The sequence below is a fragment of the Oncorhynchus masou genome, chromosome 31 (genome assembly GCF_036934945.1).
Source record: "Oncorhynchus masou masou isolate Uvic2021 chromosome 31, UVic_Omas_1.1, whole genome shotgun sequence".
Taxonomy (NCBI): Eukaryota; Metazoa; Chordata; class Actinopteri; order Salmoniformes; family Salmonidae; genus Oncorhynchus; species Oncorhynchus masou.
Genome location: NC_088242.1, coordinates 102,589,491 through 102,613,449, shown reverse-complemented (window position 1 = coordinate 102,613,449; position 23,959 = coordinate 102,589,491). Strand labels below are relative to the sequence as shown.

General features: G+C 46.7%; 1 protein-coding gene across 1 annotated transcript in view; it reads right to left on the bottom strand.

Moving 5' to 3' along the window:
• LOC135524845 (transmembrane protein 131-like) overlaps positions 1–23,959 on the bottom strand; it is a 136,219-nt gene that overhangs the window by 15,445 nt on the left and 96,815 nt on the right. Inside the window, 7 exon segments of the mRNA XM_064952706.1 lie at positions 2,562–3,001; positions 3,162–3,311; positions 9,485–9,539; positions 9,542–9,669; positions 12,322–12,502; positions 14,047–14,154; positions 14,157–14,188. Of these exon segments, the coding sequence (XP_064808778.1) occupies positions 2,562–3,001; positions 3,162–3,311; positions 9,485–9,539; positions 9,542–9,669; positions 12,322–12,502; positions 14,047–14,154; positions 14,157–14,188 (1,094 nt within the window).

Genomic DNA, 23,959 nt, shown 5'->3' with positions numbered 1-23,959 from the left:
ACTCCCCAGTCGTTAACTATTGCAAGCATTTCCATAACATGATGCAGCCACCACTACTGTGCTTAAAAATATGTAGAGTGGCACTCAGTAAGTGTTGTATTTGTCCCAAACATAACACTCTGTATTCAGAACAAACAGTTAATTGGTTTAACACATTTTTTGCAGTATTACTTTAATGCCTTGTTGCAAACAGATTGCCTAGCAACAGCCCCAAAACATCACTGCTCTAGAGGAGATCTGCAAGGGAGGAATGGCCCAAAACACCAGCAACAGTGTGTGAAAACCTTGTGAAGACTTACAGAAAACATTTGACCTCTGTCATTGCCAGCAAAGGGTATATAACAAAGTATTGAGATAAACTTTTGTTATTGACCAAATACTTATTTTCCACCATAATTGGCAAATAAATTCATTAAAAATCCTACAATGTGATTTTCTGGATTTTTTTTCTCATTTTGTCTGACATAGTTGAAGTGTACCTATGATGAAAATTACCGGCCTCTCTCATCTTTTTAGGTGGGAGAACTTGAACAATTGGTGGTTGACTAAATACTTTTTTGCCCCACTGTATTACACTTTGGTATTGTGTGCAGGCCAGCAACAACAAAAACATAATCTACGTTTAAAAATATCTACTGTAACAACAAAATGTGGAAAAAGTCAAAGGGTGTGACTACTTTAAGGCACCAGGCGTAGAACCAAGACACTGTGTCTATTACTCTGGTCAGCCCCATCCATCATGGGTATAGAACCAAGACACTGTGTCTATTACTCTGGTCAGCCCCATCCATCATGGGTATAGAACCAAGACACTGTGTCTATTACTCTGGTCAGCCCCATCCATCATGGGTATAGAACCAAGACACTGTGTCTATTACTCTGGTCAGCCCCATCCATCATGGGTATAGAACCAAGACACTGTGTCTATTACTCTGGTCAGCCCCATCCATCATGGGCGTAGAACCAAGACACTGTGTCTATTACTCTGGTCAGCCCCATCCATCATGGGTATAGAACCAAGACACTATGTCTATTACTCTGGTCAGCCCCATCCATCATGGGTATAGAACCAAGACACTGTCTATTACTCTGGTCAGCCCCATCCATCATGGGTATAGAACCAAGACACTGTGTCTATTACTCTGGTCAGCCCCATCCATCATGGGTGTAGAACCAAGACACTGTGTCTATTACTCTGGTCAGCCCCATCCATCATGGGTATAGAACCAAGACACTGTGTCTATTACTCTGGTCAGCCCCATCCATCATGGGCGTAGAACCAAGACACTGTGTCTATTACTCTGGTCAGCCCCATCCATCATGGGCGTAGAACCAAGACACTGTGTCTATTACTCTGGTCAGCCCCATCCATCATGGGCGTAGAACCAAGACACTGTGTCTATTACTCTGGTCAGCCCCATCCATCATGGGCGTAGAATCAAGACACTGTGTCTATTACTCTGGTCAGCCCCATCCATCATGGGTGTAGAACCAAGACACTGTGTCTATTACTCTGGTCAGCCCCATCCATCATGGGTGTAGAACCAAGACACTGTGTCTATTACTCTGGTCAGCCCCATCCATCATGGGTGTAGAGCCAAGACACTGTGTCTATTACTCTGGTCAGCCCCATCCATCATGGGTATAGAACCAAGACACTGTGTCTATTACTCTGGTCAGCCCTATCCATCATGGGTATAGAACCAAGACACTGTGTCTATTACTCTGGTCAGCCCCATCCATCATGGGTATAGAACCAAGACACTGTGTCTATTACTCTGGTCAGCCCCATCCATCATGGGTATAGAACCAAGACACTGTGTCTATTACTCTGGTCAGCCCCATCCATCATGTGTGTAGAACCAAGACACTGTGTCTATTACTCTGGTCAGCCCCATCCATCATGGGTATATAGTTAGTGTGAAATAAAATGCTACCGTTGTTCAGTGTAGAGTAATGGTACCATTGTTCAGTGTAGAGTAATGGTACCATTGTTCAGTGTAGAGTAATGGTACCATTGTTCAGTGTAGAGTAATGGTACCATTGTTCAGTGTAGAGTAATGGTACCATTGTTCAGTGTAGAGTAATGGTACCATTGTTCAGTGTAGAGTAATGGTACCATTGTTCAGTGTAGAGTAATGGTACCATTGTTCAGTGTAGAGTAATGGTACCATTGTTCAGTGTAGAGTAATGGTACCATTGTTCAGTGTAGAGTAATGGTACCATTGTTCAGTGTAGAGTAATGGTACCATTGTTCAGTGTAGAGTAATGGTACCATTGTTCAGTGTAGAGTAATGGTACCATTGTTCAGTGTAGAGTAATGGTACCATTGTTCAGTGTAGAGTAATGGTACCATTGTTCAGTGTAGAGTAATGGTACCATTGTTCTGTGTAGAGTAATGGTACCATTGTTCTGTGTAGAGTAATGGTACCATTGTTCAGTGTAGAGTAATGGTACCATTGTTCTGTGTAGAGTAATGGTACCATTGTTCAGTGTTGAGTAATGGTACCGTTGTTCAGTGTAGAGTAATGGTACCATTGTTCTGTGTAGAGTAATGGTACCGTTGTTCTGTGTAGACAGAGAAACGTTGTGTTCCTGTAGAGGTGGTGATTCAGGTCTGTCCAGGTCGTTATCCATGGCCCCCAGGAGGCTGGCGTAGTCTGGGTCCTCTCCCCCAGAACAGCGCCTTCTGTGGGGCAGAGACGACCCTGACCCAGGGCCCCCGTTCTGGAGGTCCAGGAGTCCTCCACCCTGCTGCCTCTTGGAGCTCCGCACCTTCCGATTGGTCAGCTGACAGGAAACCGGGGCGCCATTGGCTAGCTGGGAGGAAGAGAAGGTGGAGGAGGCTTGCATAGTTGATCGATCAAAGTCCATGCTGGCTCTCTGTCCATCAAGGTCCACGGAGGCTCTGCTGTTTCGGCTCCCGATCCGGGACACCTCGCTAGCAGAACCATACATCCCCCTGGTCGGGTTCTGGTGGGCGTCGCTGAAATCATTCAAGCTAAAAGGACAAAGAATAGTGGGGAGGTTACACGTTTAGAAGATGTAACAGTTCTCTCCACAAGAGGACCATTATATACCCCCATACGGGTGGGCTATCTGTGATGTGACACTTTAATGACAAACACATCTATCTTTTACAAAGAGGAAGTCGGACTTACTTAGCGTCACTTGAAATGCGTACTATTTCCCTGAGATCGAAGGGTCTGCCCGTCTCCATGGGAGAGTCCAGAGACAGAAGTCTCTTAAAGGGCTCCCAGATCTCCTGGGCTTCCAGGTAGGCTATAGCAATCACCAGCAGGAACATGGAGCTATGGAGGAGAAGAGCCATGTTAACAGGGAGCTACAGAACAGAGAGAAGAGCCATGTTAACAGGGAGCTACAGAACAGAGAGAAGAGCCATGTTAACAGGGAGCTACAGAACAGAGAGAAGAGCCATGTTAACAGGGAGCTACAGAACAGAGAGAAGAGCCATGTTAACAGGGAGCTACAGAACAGAGAGAAGAGCCATGTTAACAGGGAGCTACAGAACAGAGAGAAGAGCCATGTTAACAGGGAGCTACAGAACAGAGAGAAGAGCCATGTTAACAGGGAGCTACAGAACAGAGAGAAGAGCCATGTTAACAGGGAGCTACAGAACAGAGAGAAGAGCCATGTTAACAGGGAGCTACAGAACAGAGAGAAGAGCCATGTTAACAGGGAGCTACAGAACAGAGAGAAGAGCCATGTTAACAGGGAGCTACAGAACAGAGCCATGTTAACAGGGAGCTACAGAACAGAGAAGAGCCATGTTAACAGGGAGCTACAGAACAGAGAGAAGAGCCATGTTAACAGGGAGCTACAGAACAGAGAGAAGAGCCATGTTAACAGGGAGCTACAGAACAGAGAGAAGAGCCATGTTAACAGGGAGCTACAGAACAGAGAGAAGAGCCATGTTAACAGGGAGCTACAGAACAGAGAGAAGAGCCATGTTAACAGGGAGCTACAGAACAGAGAGAAGAGCCATGTTAACAGGAGCTACAGAACAGAGAGAAGAGCCATGTTAACAGGGAGCTACAGAACAGAGAGAAGTGCCATGTTAACAGGGAGCTACAGAACAGAGAGAAGAGCCATGTTAACAGGGAGCTACAGAACAGAGAGAAGAGCCATGTTAACAGGGAGCTACAGAACAGAGAGAAGAGCCATGTTAACAGGGAGCTACAGAACAGAGAGAAGAGCCATGTTAACAGGAGCTACAGAACAGAGAAGAGCCATGTTAACAGGGAGCTACAGAACAGAGAGAAGAGCCATGTTAACAGGGAGCTACAGAACAGAGAGAAGAGCCATGTTAACAGGGAGCTACAGAACAGAGAGAAGAGCCATGTTAACAGAGGAAGAGCCATGTTAACAGAACAGAGAGAAGAGCCATGTTAACAGGGAGCTACAGAACAGAGAGAAGAGCCATGTTAACAGGGAGCTACAGAACAGAGAGAAGAGCCATGTTAACAGGGAGCTACAGAACAGAGAGAAGAGCCATGTTAACAGGGAGCTACAGAACAGAGAGAAGTGCCATGTTAACAGGGAGCTACAGAACAGAGAGAAGAGCCATGTTAACAGGGAGCTACAGAACAGAGAGAAGTGCCAGAACAGGAGCTACAGAGAGAAGTGCCATGTTAACAGGGAGCTACAGAACAGAGAGAAGAGCCATGTTAACAGGGAGCTACAGAACAGAGAGAAGTGCCATGTTAACAGGGAGCTACAGAACAGAGAGAAGAGCCATGTTAACAGGGAGCTACAGAACAGGAAGTGCCATGTTAACAGGGAGCTACAGAACAGAGAAGTGCCATGTTAACAGGGAGCTACAGAACAGAGAGAAGAGCCATGTTAACAGGGAGCTACAGAACAGAGAGAAGAGCCATGTTAACAGGGAGCTACAGAACAGAGAGAAGAGCCATGTTAACAGGGAGCTACAGAACAGAGAGAAGTGCCATGTTAACAGGGAGCTACAGAACAGAGAGAAGAGCCATGTTAACAGGGAGCTACAGAACAGAGAGAAGAGACATGTTAACAGGGAGCTACAGAACAGAGAGACGTGCCATGTTAACAGGGAGCTACAGAACAGAGAGAAGAGCCATGTTAACAGGGAGCTACAGAACAGAGAGAAGTGCCATGTTAACAGGGAGCTACAGAACAGAGAGAAGAGCCATGTTAACAGGGAGCTACAGAACAGAGAGAAGAGCCATGTTAACAGGGAGCTACAGAACAGAGAAGAGTTTATTACCACATCACTTCCTGCCTAGCAACAAAGATGTAGTGTTTGGAGAAAAGGAGGAGACTCCACCTAAAGGGGGGTCCTGGTGGAAACATGTCTTTTCAGCTGTTTAGGTGAATAAACGTGGTTTGTCCGGTAGTTTTACTTATTTATTTAGAATCTAACAGTACTTTGTTGAAGCACCTTGGGCAGCGATTACAGCCTCGAGTCTTCTTGGGTATGACGCTACAAGCTTGGCACACCTGTATTTGGGGAGTTTCTCCCATTCTTCTCTGCAGATCCTCTTCAATCTCAGGTCAGGTTGGATGGGGAGTGTCGCTGCACAGCTTTTCAGGTCTCTCCAGTGATGTTTGATTAGATTCAAGTCCGGTCACTGACTGGGCCACTCAAAGACATTCAGAGACTTGTCCCGAAGCCACTCCTGCGTTGTCTTGGCTGTGTGCTTTGGGTTGTTGTCCTGTTGGAAGGTGAACCTTCGCCCCAGTCTGAGGTCCTGAGAGCTCTGGAGCAGGTTTTCATCAAGGATCTCTGTACTTTGCTCCGTTCATCTTTCCCTCAAACCTGACTAGTCTCCCAGTTCCTGCCTCTGAAAACCATCCCCACAGCATGATGCTGCCACCACCATGCTTCATCGTAGGGATGGTGCCAAGTTTCCTGGGGATTAGTCATAAACATCGTTTGACATGTTTCGATGAACTTTACCGGTACTATTAGGATGTATTCATCTGCATGTTTTGACCGCCTTTGAGCCAGTGGATTACTGAACAAAACGCACCAACAAAACATATAAAGAGGGACTTTATCGAACAAAAGGATCATTTGTTATGGAGCTGGGACCCTTGTGATTGCAACCAGATGAAGATCTTCAAAGGTAAGCAATTTATTTTATTGCTATTTCTGACTTTCGTGACTCCTCTGCTTGGTTGGAAAATGTTTTTATGCTTTTGTGTGCGGGGCGCTGTCCTCACATGTTATGCTTTTGCCATAAAGCCTTTTTGAAATCTGACAAAGTGGCTGGATTAACTTCTTTGGGAATGGGGGGCAGTATTGAGTAGCTTGGATGAATAAGGTGCCCAGAGTAAACTGCCTGCTACTCAGGCTTAGTTGCTAATATATGCATATTATTAGTACATTTGGATAGAGAACACTCTGAAGTTTCTAAAACTGTTTGTCTGTGAGTATAACAGAACTCATATGGCAGGGAAAAACCTGAGAACAAGTCCAACCAGGAAGTGGGAAATCTAAAGTTTGTAGTTTTTCAACTCATGCCCTATCGAAGATACAGTGGGATATTGGTCATATTGCACTTCTTAAGGCTTCCACTAGACATCAACAGTCTTTAGAATATTGTTTGATGCTTCTACTGTGGAGTGGGGGCTCATAAGGGCTATTTGAGCAAGGGGTCTGGCAGTGTGCCATGGACTCGTGACGCGTATTCATGTGAAAGTTAGCTCGCGTTCCATTGCTTTTCTACAGACAATGGAATTCTCCGGTTGGAACATTATTGAAGATTTATGATAAAAACATCCTAAAGATTGATTCTATACATCGTTTGACATGTTTCTACGAACTGTAATATAACTTTTCGTCTGAACTTTCGCATGGACTTGCTGGCGCGTTGTTATTTTGGATTGTGTACTAAACCCGCAAACAACGAGGCATTTGGACATAAATGAGGGACTTTATCGAACAAATCAAACATTTATTGTGGAACTGGGATTCCTGGGAGTGTATTCTGATGAATATCACCAAAGGGGGGGCAGGGTAGCCTAGTGGTTAGAGCGTTGGACTAGTAACCGAAAGGTTGCAAGTTTGAATCCCCGAGCTGACAAGGTACAAATCTGTCGTTCTGCCCCTGAACAGGCAGTTAACCCACTGTTACTAGGCCATCATTGATAATAAGAATTTGTTCTTAACTGACTTGCCTAGTAAAATAAAGGTAAAATAAAAAAATAAAAATAAAAAGGTAAGTGAATATGTGTAATGCTATTTCTGACTTCTGTTGACTCCACAACATGGCGGATATCTGTTTGGCTGTTTTATTGTCTGGGCTCTGTACTCAGATTATTGCATGGTGTGCTTTTTCCGTAAAGTCTTTTTGAAATCTGACACAGCGGTTGCATTAAGGAGAAGTGGATCTAAAATTCCATGCATAACACTTGTATTTTCATCAACATTTATGATGAGTATTTATGTATATTGATGTGGCTCTCTGCAAAATCACCAGATGTTTTTGGAACTACTGAACATAGCGCGCCAATGTATACTGAGATTTTTGGATATAAATATGAACTTTATCAAACAAAACATACATGTATTGTGTAACATGAAGTCCTATGAGTGTCATCTGATGAAGATCATCAAAGGTTAGTGATTCATTTTATCTCTATTTCTGCTTTTTGTGACTCCTCTCCTTTGGCTGGAAAAATGGCTGTGTTTTTCTATGACTTGGTCTGACGTAACAATAGTTTGTGGTGCTTTCACCATAAAGCCTATTTGAAATCGGACACTGTGGCTGGATTTACAAGAAGTTCATCTTAAAAATTGTGTAAAATACCAGTATGCTTGAGGAATTTTAATTATGAGATTTCTGTTGTTTTGAATTTGGCGCCCTGCACTTTCACTGGCTGTTGTTGAGGTGGGACACTACCGTCCCGAATATCCCAGAGAGGTTAACCTCTTTATAGCGTCCCACCTCAACAACAGTTCTTGTTAACCTCTCTGGGATATTCGGGACGGTAGCGTCCCACCTCAACAACAGTTCTTGTGGGACGCTACAGTCCCGAATATCCCAGAGAGGTTTTAACAAGAACTTAATATTTTAACCGAAATATAACACTTGTATTTTCATGAATGTTTCTTACTATTTATGTCTTTGAATTTGACGCTCTGCAATTTCACAGGATGATGTTGGGGTGGGTCGCTAGCAGCACGCCTTGCTCAAAGAGGATTTATGAGGAGTGGCTTCCGTCTGGCCACTCTACCATAAAGGCCTGATTGGTGGAGTGCTGCAGAGAAGGTTGTCCTTCTGGAAAGTTCTCCCATCTTCACAGAGGAACTCTGGAGGTCTGTCAGAGTGACCATTGGGTTCTTGGTCACCTCCCTGACCAAGGCACTTCTCCCCCAATTGCTCAGTTTGGCTGGGCAGTCACCTCTAGGGGGAGTCTTGGTGGTTCCAAACTTCTTCCATTTAAGAATAATGAAGGCCACTGTGTTCTTGGGGACCTTCAATGCTGCAGACATATATTGCGCCTATACACAATCCTGTATCGGAGCTCTACGGATAACTCGACCTCATGCCTTTCCAAATCATGTCCAATCAATTGAATTTACCACAGGTGGACTCCAATAAAGTTGTATAAACATCCCAAGGAAGATCAATGGAAACAGGATGCACCTGAGCTCAATTTAGTGTCACATACAAAGGGTCTGTAAATAATCAGCGTCAGCTACGCTCCACAACCAGAATTTCAAGGCTGCAGTGCCATGCCCGCAGCTATAACCCAGATTGCAGTTCCTATGGCTTCCACTAGATGTCAACAGGCTTTAGACATGGTTTCAGGCTCCCCCTCGTTAAATGCAACACACCTGGGGCCTCATTTATAACCATGAGGTTCTGTTTTAGTCAGCACAGGTGAAGCTACTGGCCGGACGCCGGAGGCTGTGCTCACCGGACATTTGGTGGAATCTCACGAACATTGTCTTACGACTGCAGAAAAGGACAAAAATCGCCTTGTAAGCTGGATAGCAGCCCAGCTATTTAATCTTCTAGGTTAAGTTCAGCCTAAGTTAAGTTCATCTTCTCTGTGTTGAACCTCGTGTTCCAGTCTAGCCTGGTTTAAGCTTCTGTGTGTTGGACCTCGTGTTCCAGTCTAGCCTGGTTTAAGCCTCTGTGTGTTGGACCTCGTGTTCCAGTCTAGCCTGGTTTAAGCCTCTGTGTGTTGGACCTCGTGTTCCAGTCTAGCCTGGTTTAAGCCTCTGTGTGTTGGACCTCATGTTCCAGTCTGCCTGGTTTAAGCCTCTGTGTGTTGGACCTCGTGTTCCAGTCTAGCCTGGTTTAAGCCTCTGTGTGTTGGACCTCGTGTTCCAGTCTAGCCTGGTTTAAGCCTCTGTGTGTTGGACCTCGTGTTCCAGTCTAGCCTGGTTTAAGCCTCTGTGTGTTGAACCTTTGTTACTGTTTCTCATCATTGCCATCCTGCTAGCCACGCCTAGCGAGTCGTTACATAAGTATACCTCATGACGAGGGAGACGATGACGTATAGCTCCAGCTCCCAGGAGGGTCTGGGAGGGTCTCTGTGCAGGAGGCCAGCATGTGAAAAGGTAGAGAGGCGTTCAGGACAAACACAAACTCTGACCCTCCCTCCGTCACGAGCTTCAGCTCCCGGATCACTCTGGATGACGTGAAGTCCGGTGTAAACCTGGGATAGAGACAGACAGGAAAGGAGATGCGGTCAGCCAGTGAATAGGGGCTACCTGCTACAGACATACAGGTTACGTGTGTTAAAACCTGCCACAGTCTCTAAACACACAGTACACAGGCTTCTCGTCTTCTCGTGTCTGTGCTGCCTAACCCTAACCCTTTTTCCTGTGCAGGTTAACCCTACCCCTTTTTCCTGTGCTGGTTAACCCTACCCCTTTTTCCTGTGCTGGTTAACCCTAACCCTTTTTCCTGTGCTGGTTAACCCTAACCCTTTTTCCTGTGCTGCTTAACCCTAACCCTTTTTCCTGTGCAGGTTAACCCTAACCCTTTTTCCTGTGCTGGTTAACCCTAACCCTTTTTCCTGTGCTGGTTAACCCTAACCCTTTTTCCTGTGCTGGTTAACCCTAACCCTTTTTCCTGTGCAGGTTAACCCTACCCCTTTTTCCTGTGCTGGTTAACCCTAACCCTTTTTCCTGTGCTGGTTAACCCTAACCCTTTTTCCTGTGCTGGTTAACCCTAACCCTTTTTCCTGTGCTGGTTAACCCTAACCCTTTTTCCTGTGCAGGTTAAATTACATTTGGTGTGATACTGCAGCACAATAAGATAGAGAATGGCTTGCTGACATCTGTGAACCACAACAAGACTCTCACAATAATTCATGTGCCTACAATAAGTACCTAGATAATTTATCAGCAGGGCATTATTGTACAATTGGGTACTTAGGTTAGTTTATCAATGCATCTTAATAGCAGAAACATTTAAAAAGAGTCCCTCTGTGAAATTTACAGCCGTTTATAGCAAACCAACTGACCAGGGTGCAATTGTGTTGTTTGTCAAATGAAGTGGCCAACACAAACACCTCCACATTGTAAAGCTGTTAGTCATGAGCCAGCAGAGTTCATGTTGAGTCTCTTTAGAGGCTAGAGGGGAGAGGTGAAGAGGAGCGACAAGCAGCACAGAGGAACAAGGAGCACATTCATCCTCAGTAAGACAGGAAACACACAGCGTGTGGCTGAAGACCCGTGTTAATAGAGCTGTGAGGACGCGAGAACACACGTCTGACTGCTGGCGTTTGCTCAGTGGCTGGTTACAAGGCCTCTAATCATCTTTTGACCCATTTCAGTTCGGTAGACTAGAGCGCCTTTCGGTTCCGCAGACTAGAGCGCCTCTCGGTTCCGTAGACTAGAGCTCCTCTCAGTTCCGTAGACTAGAGCTCCTCTCAGTTCCGTAGACTAGAGCTCCTCTCAGTTCAGTAGACTAGAGCTCCTCTCAGTTCCGTAGACTAGAGCTCCTCTCAGTTCAGTAGACTAGAGCTCCTCTCAGTTCAGTAGACTACAGCTCCTCTCGGTTCCGTAGACTACAGCTCCTCTCGGTTCAGTAGACTAGAGCTCCTCTCGGTTCAGTAGACTAGAGCTCCTCTCGGTTCCGTAAATTACAGCTCCTCTCGGTTCAGTAGACTAGAGCTCCTCTCGGTTCAGTAGACTAGAGCGCCTCTCGGTTCCGTAGACTACAGCGCCTCTCGGTTCCGTAGACTACAGCGCCTCTCGGTTCCGTAGACTACAGCGCCTCTCGGTTCCGTAGACTACAGCGCCTCTCGGTTCCGTAGACTACAGCGCCTCTCGGTTCCGTAGACTAGAGCGCCTCTCGGTTCCGTAGACTAGAGCTCCCTCTCGGTTCCGTAGACTAGAGCGCCTCTCGGTTCCGTAGACTAGAGCGCCTCTCGGTTCCGTAGACTAGAGCGCCTCTCGGTTCCGTAGACTAGAGCGCCTCTCGGTTCCGCAGACTAGAGCTCCTCTCAGTTCAGTAGACTAGAGCTCCTCTCAGTTCAGTAGACTAGAGCTCCTCTCAGTTCAGTAGACTACAGCTCCTCTCGGTTCAGCAGACTAGAGCTCCTCTCAGTTCAGTAGACTAGAGCTCCTCTCAGTTCAGTAGACTAGAGCTCCTCTCAGTTCAGTAGACTAGAGCTCCTCTCAGTTCCGTAGACTACAGCTCCTCTCAGTTCCGTAGACTAGAGCTCCTCTCAGTTCAGTAGACTAGAGCTCCTCTCAGTTCAGTAGACTAGAGCTCCTCTCAGTTCAGTAGACTAGAGCTCCTCTCAGTTCAGTAGACTAGAGCTCCTCTCAGTTCAGTAGACTAGAGCTCCTCTCAGTTCAGTAGACTAGAGCTCCTCTCAGTTCCGTAGACTAGAGCTCCTCTCAGTTCAGTAGACTAGAGCTCCTCTCAGTTCAGTAGACTAGAGCTCCTCTCAGTTCCGTAGACTAGAGCTCCTCTCAGTTCCGTAGACTAGAGCTCCTCTCAGTTCAGTAGACTAGAGCTCCTCTCAGTTTGAGTAGACTACGGCTCCTCTCAGTTCCGTAGACTAGAGCTCCTCTGAGTTCCGTAGACTACAGCTCCTCCCCTCAGCTATATTTCACATTACAAGACACCGTCAAATGAATGTGATTAATTTGCGTTAGAAGCTATTAAAGACATTTTGTTACAGGAATCCATTTCTGCACCATAGAATGACGGATAAGCCCATCCTGTCGCCACTTGGCCTCTGATGGACACTGTAATGTGTCTTATCAGTAAGTGAATGGTGAATGATATGTGAGTAAGCAAAACTACTAAACAGCTACTGTGATTTTTACAAACAATTGGCTGAACTTACAGTATCACAAGGTCTTCAGAAGCGTTTGGTTTAAGTGTAAATTGCTGACAGTTGAGAACTTTGAATCCGTATCCTTGGCAGGGCTGGCCGTTGATCTCTGCAGAGCGGATATACAAGGGGAGTAGACCAGCGTTCTCCACCCTGAAGGTTCTTCTCAGAGTGGACTTGGGCTCGTTGATCTCTGCAGAGACGTGTTAAAGAGTGACATTGGTTTAAAATGGAGACTTGATAGTGCATTGGTGAGGCAGGGTTTTGAACATGATTGAAAGCATGATTAGCAGTGGCAGCATTATCCCGAAGGGATACTGTGCCTTATCAGTCTGCACCAACTCCAACAGGGAATCGCACTTCCCTAGTTTTCGACTGGGACATAGTGACGAGGCCGTGAACTGGGTAAAGGGTAAGTCACTGGCGGTGCTGTCTTTGAGAAGTTAAAGGTAATATACAGAGTCTAGTGAGAGTCTACACGGGGCCCTGTACGGCTTCGCACGGGGCCCTGTACGGCTTCGCACGGGGCCCTGTACGGCCTTCGCACGGGGCCCTGAACGGCTTCGCACGGGGCCCTGAACGGCTTCGCACGGGGCCCTGCACGGCTTCGCACGGGGCCCTGCACGGCTTCGCACGGGGCCCTGCACGGCTTCGCACGGGGCCCTGCACGGCTTCGCACGGGGCCCTGAACGGCTTTACAAATTGTAAGAAAAGGTATAGAACATATTCTAAATTAATAACAAATCCAAAACAAAGATCTCTTGATTGTGTATGTCTTCACACCCCCAGAGTTAATACGTGGTGGTCTTCACACCCCCAGAGTTAATACGTGGTGGTCTTCACACCCCAGAGTTAATACGTGGCGGTCTTCACACCCCCAGAGTTAATACGTGGCGGTCTTCACACCCCCAGAGTTAATACGTGGTGGTCTTCACACCCCAGAGTTAATACGTGGCGGTCTTCACACCCCCAGAGTTAATACGTGGGGATATTCACACAACCAGAGTTAATTTTGAAAAAGACTCTACCAACTCTGCACAACTCTTAAGGTAAAAACATATCCATTGTTTTTGTCAAAATTGCAAAAGTTCAGTAAATGCGGTTGGGAATCATTGATGGACTGTAATATCCAAACCTTCTTAGATTTTTCAAGCAGATTTAAAGTGTACCCCTCGGGAACACTTTAACAGCTATTGGAAAGCCATTCTGGTGAGTATTTGACATTACAATGTGTGGAATTGTCCAAATGAAAAATAAAACTATCCCAGGATGAGGTATTCAGAAGACTGAGGCCGGTTTTCCTCTGTTACTTGGGCTTTGCTCCTTTCATATTTCTTTTGATCCTGACAACCTCACCAGTCCCTGCCGGTGATAAGAATACCCATAACATGATGCTGCCACCACGATACTTGAATAAAGATATCAACTAATAGCAGGTATAGTCGTTGTTGGTGTGGGGACTTCTATTTCTTTGGAGTTAAAAAAGTTAACTACAAATAAGAAGTTAAAAACTATATTTATTGAATATTATATGAATTCTATAAATAAAATAAAAAGTGCAATTTGGGTGCAATCAATTAGCTTAATTTCTCAGAGATCAAATTATAATTCAACAAAACAATGCAGCAGGAACGTTAATCTGATTTTAAGTACAGAAAGTATTTCAGCCCAAACTGAACGGTGGGTGTCATGGCCGCTGAAAGGAGATGGAACGACCCACTGGGCCCTGTAACTCACTCTCTGTGCAGTCCTTCAGCAACGCCTCCGTCATTTGGAAGCGAAGGGAGCTGTCTGGTCCAGGGAGTTTCCCAGCTACCTGCAGGCTTCCCGTGGTTCCCTGGCCTGAACCACGATCACATCTATCACAGTCAGGTTGTTCCTGTAATACAAGACAACACAGTGGGTCAACTTATTCCTAAAATACAACTAGCAACAACACAGAGTACAGCGAGCTACTGTGCCATGGCTCTACGACGGCCAAACTAGTCTTGACATCAAAAAGTACAATAATCACTATCAATTCATTTACAACAGCAGACAGGGGGGGGGGTTCACTCTGAATATGACAGTGTAGGGATGGGGGGGGGGGTAATACTCTGAATATGGGGGGGTAATACTCTGAATATGACACAGTGTAGGGATGGGGGGGGTAATACTCTGAATATGACACAGTGTAGGGATGGGGGGGGTAATACTCTGAATATGACACAGTGTAGGGATGGGGGGGGGGTAATACTCTGAATATGACACAGTGTAGGGATGGGGGTAAAACTCTGAATATGACACAGTGTAGGGATGGGGGGGTAAAACTCTGAATATGACACAGTATAGGGATGGGGGGGTAATACTCTGAATATGACACAGTGTAGGGATGGGGGGTAAAACTCTGAATATGACACAGTGTAGGGATGGGGGGTAATACTCTGAATATGACACAGTGTAGGGATGGGGGGTAAAACTCTGAATATGACACAGTATAGGGATGGGGGGTAATACTCTGAATATGACACAGTGTAGGGATGGGGGGGGGGGGGTAATACTCTGAATATGACACAGTGTAGGGATGGGGGGGGTAATACTCTGAATATGACACAGTGTAGGGATGGGGGGTAATACTCTGAATATGACACAGTGTAGGGATGGGGGGTAATACTCTGAATATGACACAGTGTAGGGATGGGGGGTAAAACTCTGAATATGACACAGTGTAGGGATGGGGGGTAATACTCTGAATATGACACAGTGTAGGGATGGGGGGGTAATACTCTGAATATGACACAGTGTAGGGATGGGGGGGTAATACTCTGAATATGACACAGTGTAGGGATGGGGGTAATACTCTGAATATGACACAGTGTAGGGATGGGGGGGGGTAATACTCTGAATATGACACAGTGTAGGGATGGGGGGGGTAATACTCTGAATATGACACAGTGTAGGGATGGGGGGGTAAAACTCTGAATATGACACAGTATAGGGATGGGGGGGGTAATACTCTGAATATGACACAGTGTAGGGATGGGGGGGTAATACTCTGAATATGACACAGTGTAGGGATGGGGGGGTAATACTCTGAATATGACACAGTGTAGGGATGGGGGGTAATACTCTGAATATGACACAGTGTAGGGATGGGGGGGTAATACTCTGAATATGACACAGTGTAGGGATGGGGGGTAAAACTCTGAATATGACACAGTATAGGGATGGGGGTAATACTCTGAATATGACACAGTGTAGGGATGGGGGTAATACTCTGAATATGACACAGTGTAGGGATGGGGGGTAATACTCTGAATATGACACAGTGTAGGGATGGGGGTAATACTCTGAATATGACACAGTGTAGGGATGGGGGGGTAATACTCTGAATATGACACAGTGTAGGGATGTAGGGGGGTAATACTCTGAATATGACACAGTGTAGGGATGGGGGGTAATACTCTGAATATGACACAGTGTAGGGATGGGGGGGGGGTAATACTCTGAATATGACACAGTGTAGGGATGGGGGGGGTAATACTCTGAATATGACACAGTGTAGGGATGGGGGGTAATACTCTGAATATGACACAGTGTAGGGATGGGGGGGTAATACTCTGAATATGACACAGTGTAGGGATGGGGGGGTAATACTCTGAATATGACACAGTGTAGGGATGGGGTAATACTCTGAATATGACACAGTGTAGGGATGGGGGGGGGTAATACTCTGAATATGACACAGTGTAGGGATGGGGGGGGGGTAATACTCTGAATATGACACAGTGTAGGGATGGGGGGGTAATACTCTGAATATGACACAGTGTAGGGATGGGGGGGGGTAATACTCTGAATATGACAGTGTAGGGATGTAATACTCTATGACACAGTGTAGGGATGGGGGTAATACTCTGAATATGACACAGTGTAGGGATAGGGGGGGGTAATACTCTGAATATGACACAGTGTAGGGATGGGGGGGTAATACTCTGAATATGACACAGTGTAGGGATGGGGGGGTAATACTCTGAATATGACACAGTGTAGGGATGGGGGGGTAATACTCTGAATATGACACAGTGTAGGGATGGTGGGGGGGTAATACTCTGAATATGACACAGTGTAGGGATGGGGGGTAATACTCTGAATATGACACAGTGTAGGGATGGGGGGGGTAATACTCTGAATATGACACAGTGTAGGGATGGGGGTAATACTCTGAATATGACACAGTGTAGGGATGGGGGGTAATACTCTGAATATGACACAGTGTAGGGATGGGGGGGGGTAATACTCTGAATATGACACAGTATAGGGATGGGGGGGGTAATACTCTGAATATGACACAGTGTAGGGATGGGGGGGTAATACTCTGAATATGACACAGTGTAGGGATGGGGGGGTAATACTCTGAATATGACACAGTGTAGGGATGGGGGGGGGGTAATACTCTGAATATGACACAGTGTAGGGATGGGGGTAATACTCTGAATATGACACAGTGTAGGGATGGGGGGGTAATACTCTGAATATGACACAGTGTAGGGATGGGGGTAATACTCTGAATATGACACAGTGTAGGGATGGGGGGGTAATACTCTGAATATGACACAGTGTAGGGATGGGGGGGTAATACTCTGAATATGACACAGTGTAGGGATGGGGGTAATACTCTGAATATGACACAGTGTAGGGATGGGGGGGGGTAATACTCTGAATATGACACAGTGTAGGGATGGGGGGGTAATACTCTGAATATGACACAGTGTAGGGATGGGGGGTAATACTCTGAATATGACACAGTGTAGGGATGGGGGGGTAATACTCTGAATATGACACAGTGTAGGGATGACACAGTGTAGGGGGGGGGGGTAATACTCTGAATATGACACAGTGTAGGGATGGGGGGGGTAATACTCTGAATATGACACAGTGTAGGGATGGGGGGGGGGTAATACTCTGAATATGACACAGTGTAGGGATGGGGGGGTAATACTCTGAATATGACACAGTGTAGGGATGGGGGGGGGGGTAATACTCTGAATATGACACAGTGTAGGGATGGGGGGTAATACTCTGAATATGACACAGTGTAGGGATGGGGGGGGTAATACTCTGAATATGACACAGTGTAGGGATGGGGGGTAATACTCTGAATATGACACAGTGTAGGGATGGGGGGGTAATACTCTGAATATGACACAGTGTAGGGATGGGGGGGGTAATACTGAATATGACACTGAATATGACACAGTGTAGGGATGGGGGGGGTAATACTCTGAATATGACACAGTGTAGGGATGGGGGGGGTAATACTCTGAATATGACACAGTGTAGGGATGGGGGGGTAATACTCTGAATATGACACAGTGTAGGGATGGGGGGGTAATACTCTGAATATGACACAGTGTAGGGATGGGGGTAATACTCTGGGGGGGATGGGGGGTAATACTCTGAATATGACACAGTGTAGGGATGGGGGGGGTAATACTCTGAATATGACACAGTGTAGGGATGGGGGGGGGGTAATACTCTGAATATGACACAGTGTAGGGATGGGGGGGTAATACTCTGAATATGACACAGTGTAGGGATGGGGGGGTAATACTCTGAATATGACACAGTGTAGGGATGGGGGGGGTAATACTCTGAATATGACACAGTGTAGGGATGGGGGGTAATACTCTGAATATGACACAGTGTAGGGATGGGGGGGGTAATACTCTGAATATGACACAGTGTAGGGATGGGGGGTAATACTCTGAATATGACACAGTGTAGGGATGGGGGGGGGGTAATACTCTGAATATGACACAGTGTAGGGATGGGGGGTAATACTCTGAATATGACACAGTGTAGGGATGGGGGGGTAATACTCTGAATATGACACAGTGTAGGGATGGGGGGGGTAATACTCTGAATATGACACAGTGTAGGGATGGGGGGGTAATACTCTGAATATGACACAGTGTATGGGGGATGAATATGACACAGTGTAGGGATGGGGGTAATACTCTGAATATGACACAGTGTAGGGATGGGGGGTACTCTGAATATGACACAGTGTAGGGATGGGGGGTAATACTCTGAATATGACACAGTGTAGGGATGGGGGTAATACTCTGAATATGACACAGTGTAGGGATGGGGGGGTAATACTCTGAATATGACACAGTGTAGGGATGGGGGGGTAATACTCTGAATATGACACAGTGTAGGGATGGGGGGGGTAATGCTCTGAATATGACACAGTGTAGGGATGGGGGGGGGGGGATGGGGGTAATACTCTGAATATGACACAGTGTAGGGATGGGGGGGGTAATACTCTGAATATGACACAGTGTAGGGATGGGGGGTAATACTCTGAATATGACACAGTGTAGGGATGGGGGGGGGGGTAATACTCTGAATATGACACAGTGTAGGGATGGGGGGGTAATACTCTGAATATGACACAGTGTAGGGATGGGGGGAATATGACACAGTGGGGATGGGGGTAATACTCTGAATATGACACAGTGTAGGGATGGGGGGGTAATACTCTGAATATGACACAGTGTAGGGATGTAGGGGGGGTAATACTCTGAATATGACACAGTGTAGGGATGGGGGGGGTAATACTCTGAATATGACACAGTGTAGGGATGGGGGGGGGGTAATACTCTGAATATGACACAGTGTAGGGATGGGGGGGGTAATACTCTGAATATGACACAGTGTAGGGATGGGGGGGTAATACTCTGAATATGACACAGTGTAGGGATGGGGGGGGTAATACTCTGAATATGACACAGTGTAGGGATGGGGGGGTAATACTCTGAATATGACACAGTGTAGGGATGGGGGGGTAATACTCTGAATATGGGAGGGATGGGGGGTAATACTCTGAATATGACACAGTGTAGGGATGGGGGGGTAATACTCTGAATATGACACAGTGTAGGGATGGGGGGTAATACTCTGAATATGACACAGTGTAGGGATGGGGGGGGGGTAATACTCTGAATATGACACAGTGTAGGGATGGGGGGGTAATACTCTGAATATGACACAGTGTAGGGATGGGGGTAATACTCTGAATATGACACAGTGTAGGGATGGGGGGGGTAATACTCTGAATATGACACAGTGTAGGGATGGGGGGGGGGGGTAATACTCTGAATATGACACAGTGTAGGGATGGGGGGGTAATACTCTGAATATGACACAGTGTAGGGATGGGGGGGTAATACTCTGAATATGACACAGTGTAGGGATGGGGGGTAATACTCTGAATATGACACAGTGTAGGGATGGGGGGGTAATACTCTGAATATGACACAGTGTAGGGATGGGGGGGTAATACTCTGAATATGACACAGTGTAGGGATGGGGGGGTAATACTCTGAATATGACACAGTGTAGGGATGGGGGGGGGGTAATACTCTGAATATGACACAGTGTAGGGATGGGGGGTAATACTCTGAATATGACACAGTGTAGGGATGGGGGGGAATATAATAGGGACTCTGAATATGACACAGTGTAGGGATGGGGGGGGTAATACTCTGAATATGACACAGTGTAGGGATGGGGGGGGGTAATACTCTGAATATGACACAGTGTAGGGATGACACAGTGTAGGGGGGGGTAATACTCTGAATATGACACAGTGTAGGGATGGGGGTAATACTCTGAATATGACACAGTGTAGGGATGGGGGTAATACTCTGAATATGACACAGTGTAGGGATGGGGGGGGGTAATACTCTGAATATGACACAGTGTAGGGATGGGGGGGTAATACTCTGAATATGACACAGTGTAGGGATGGGGGGGGGGGTAATACTCTGAATATGACACAGTGTAGGGATGGGGGGGTAATACTCTGAATATGACACAGTGTAGGGATGGGGGGGTAATACTCTGAATATGACACAGTGTAGGGATGGGGGGGGTAATACTCTGAATATGACACAGTGTAGGGATGGGGGGGTAATACTCTGAATATGACACAGTGTAGGGATGGGGGGGGGAATATGACACAGTGTAGGGATGGGGGGGTAATACTCTGAATATGACACAGTGTAGGGATGGGGGGGGGGGGTAATACTCTGAATATGACACAGTGTAGGGATGGGGGTAATACTCTGAATATGACACAGTGTAGGGATGGGGGGGTAATACTCTGAATATGACACAGTGTAGGGATGGGGGTAATACTCTGAATATGACACAGTGTAGGGATGGGGGGGTAATACTCTGAATATGACACAGTGTAGGGATGGGGGGGGGGTAATACTCTGAATATGACACAGTGTAGGGATGGGGGGGGGGGGGTAATACTCTGAATATGACACAGTGTAGGGATGGGGGGGTAATACTCTGAATATGACACAGTGTAGGGATGGGGGGGTAATACTCTGAATATGACACAGTGTAGGGATGGGGGGGGTAATACTCTGAATATGACACAGTGTAGGGATGGGGGGGGGGGGTAATACTCTGAATATGACACAGTGTAGGGATGGGGGGGGTAATACTCTGAATATGACACAGTGTAGGGATGGGGGGGGGGGTAAACTCTGAATACACAGTGTAGGGATGGGGGGGGTAATACTCTGAATATGACACAGTGTAGGGATGGGGGGTAATACTCTGAATATGACACAGTGTAGGGATGGGGGGGGGGGATGAATATGACACAGTGTAGGGATGGGGGGGGTAATACTCTGAATATGACACAGTGTAGGGATGGGGGGGTAATACTCTGAATATGACACAGTGTAGGGATGGGGGGGGGGGTAATACTCTGAATATGACACAGTGTAGGGATGGGGGGTAATACTCTGAATATGACACAGTGTAGGGATGGGGGATGAATATGACACAGTGTAGGGGGTAATACTCTGAATATGACACAGTGTAGGGATGGGGGGGTAATACTCTGAATATGACACAGTGTAGGGATGGGGGGGGGTAATACTCTGAATATGACACAGTGTAGGGATGGGGGGGTAATACTCTGAATATGACACAGTGTAGGGATGGGGGGGTAATACTCTGAATATGACACAGTGTAGGGATGGGGGGTAATACTCTGAATATGACACAGTGTAGGGATGGGGGGGTAATACTCTGAATATGACACAGTGTAGGGATGGGGGGTAATACTCTGAATATGACACAGTGTAGGGATGGGGGGGGGGGGTAATACTCTGAATATGACACAGTGTAGGGATGGGGGGGGGGTAATACTCTGAATATGACACAGTGTAGGGATGGGGGGGTAATACTCTGAATATGACACAGTGTAGGGATGGGGGGGTAATACTCTGAATATGACACAGTGTAGGGATGGGGGGGGGGTAATACTCTGAATATGACACAGTGTAGGGATGGGGGGGTAATACTCTGAATATGACACAGTGTAGGGATGGGGGGTAATACTCTGAATATGACACAGTGTAGGTAATACTCTGAATATGACACAGTGTAGGGATGGGGGGGTAATACTCTGAATATGACACAGTGAATATGACACAGTGTAGGGATGGGGGGGGGTAATACTCTGAATATGACACAGTGTAGGGATGGGGGGGTAATACTCTGAATATGACACAGTGTAGGGATGGGGGGGGTAATACTCTGAATATGACACAGTGTAGGGATGGGGGGGTAATACTCTGAATATGACACAGTGTAGGGATGGGGGGGGGTAATACTCTGAATATGACACAGTGTAGGGATGGGGGGGGTAATACTCTGAATATGACACAGTGTAGGGATGGGGGGTAATACTCTGAATATGACACAGTGTAGGGATAGGGAATATGACACAGTGTAGGGGGGTAATACTCTGAATATGACACAGTGTAGGGATGGGGGGTAATACTCTGAATATGACACAGTGTAGGGATGGGGGGTAATACTCTGAATATGACACAGTGTAGGGATGGGGGGGGGTAATACTCTGAATATGACACAGTGTAGGGATGGGGGGGGGGTAATACTCTGAATATGACACAGTGTAGGGATGGGGGGTAATACTCTGAATATGACACAGTGTAGGGATGGGGGGGTAATACTCTGAATATGACACAGTGTAGGGATGGGGGGGGTAATACTCTGAATATGACACAGTGTAGGGATGGGGGTAATACTCTGAATATGACACAGTGTAGGGATGGGGGGGGGGTAATACTCTGAATATGACACAGTGTAGGGATGGGGGGGGTAATACTCTGAATATGACACAGTGTAGGGATGGGGGGGGTAATACTCTGAATATGACACAGTGTAGGGATGGGGGGGGGTAATACTCTGAATATGACACAGTGTAGGGATGGGGGGTAATACTCTGAATATGACACAGTGTAGGGATGGGGGGGGTAATACTCTGAATATGACACAGTGTAGGGATGGGGGGGGGGGGGGGATGACACAGTGTAGGGATGGGGGGGGTAATACTCTGAATATGACACAGTGTAGGGATGGGGGGGGGGGGGTAATACTCTGAATATGACACAGTGTAGGGATGGGGGGGGGGGGTAATACTCTGAATATGACACAGTGTAGGGATGGGGGGGTAATACTCTGAATATGACACAGTGTAGGGATGGGGGGTAATACTCTGAATATGACACAGTGTAGGGATGGGGGGGGGGTAATACTCTGAATATGACACAGTGTAGGGATGGGGGGGGGGTAATACTCTGAATATGACACAGTGTAGGGATGGGGGGTAATACTCTGAATATGACACAGTGTAGGGATGGGGGGGGATGGTAATACTCTGAATATGACACAGTGTAGGGATGGGGGGGTAATACTCTGAATATGACACAGTGTAGGGATGGGGGGGTAATACTCTGAATATGACACAGTGTAGGGATGGGGGGGTAATACTCTGAATATGACACAGTGTAGGGATGGGGGGTAATACTCTGAATATGACACAGTGTAGGGATGGGGGGGTAATACTCTGAATATGACACAGTGTAGGGATGGGGGGGTAATACTCTGAATATGACACAGTGTAGGGATGGGGGGTAATACTCTGAATATGACACAGTGTAGGGATGGGGGGGTGTAGGGGTACTTGAATATGACACACTCTGAATATGACACAGTGTAGGGATGGGGGGTAATACTCTGAATATGACACAGTGTAGGGATGGGGGGGGGTAATACTCTGAATATGACACAGTGTAGGGATGGGGGGTTATACTCTGAATATGACACAGTGTAGGGATGGGGGGGGTAATACTCTGAATATGACACAGTGTAGGGATGGGGGGGTAATACTCTGAATATGACACAGTGTAGGGATGGGGGGGTAATACTCTGAATATGACACAGTGTAGGGATGGGGGGGTAATACTCTGAATATGACACAGTGTAGGGATGGGGGGGGGGTAATACTCTGAATATGACACAGTGTAGGGATGGGGGGGGTAATACTCTGAATATGACACAGTGTAGGGATGGGGGGTAATACTCTGAATATGACACAGTGTAGGGATGGGGGGGTAATACTCTGAATATGACACAGTGTAGGGATGGGGGGGGTAATACTCTGAATATGACACAGTGTAGGGATGGGGGGGGTAATACTCTGAATATGACACAGTGTAGGGAGAATATGACACAGTGTAGGGATGGGGGGTAATACTCTGAATATGACACA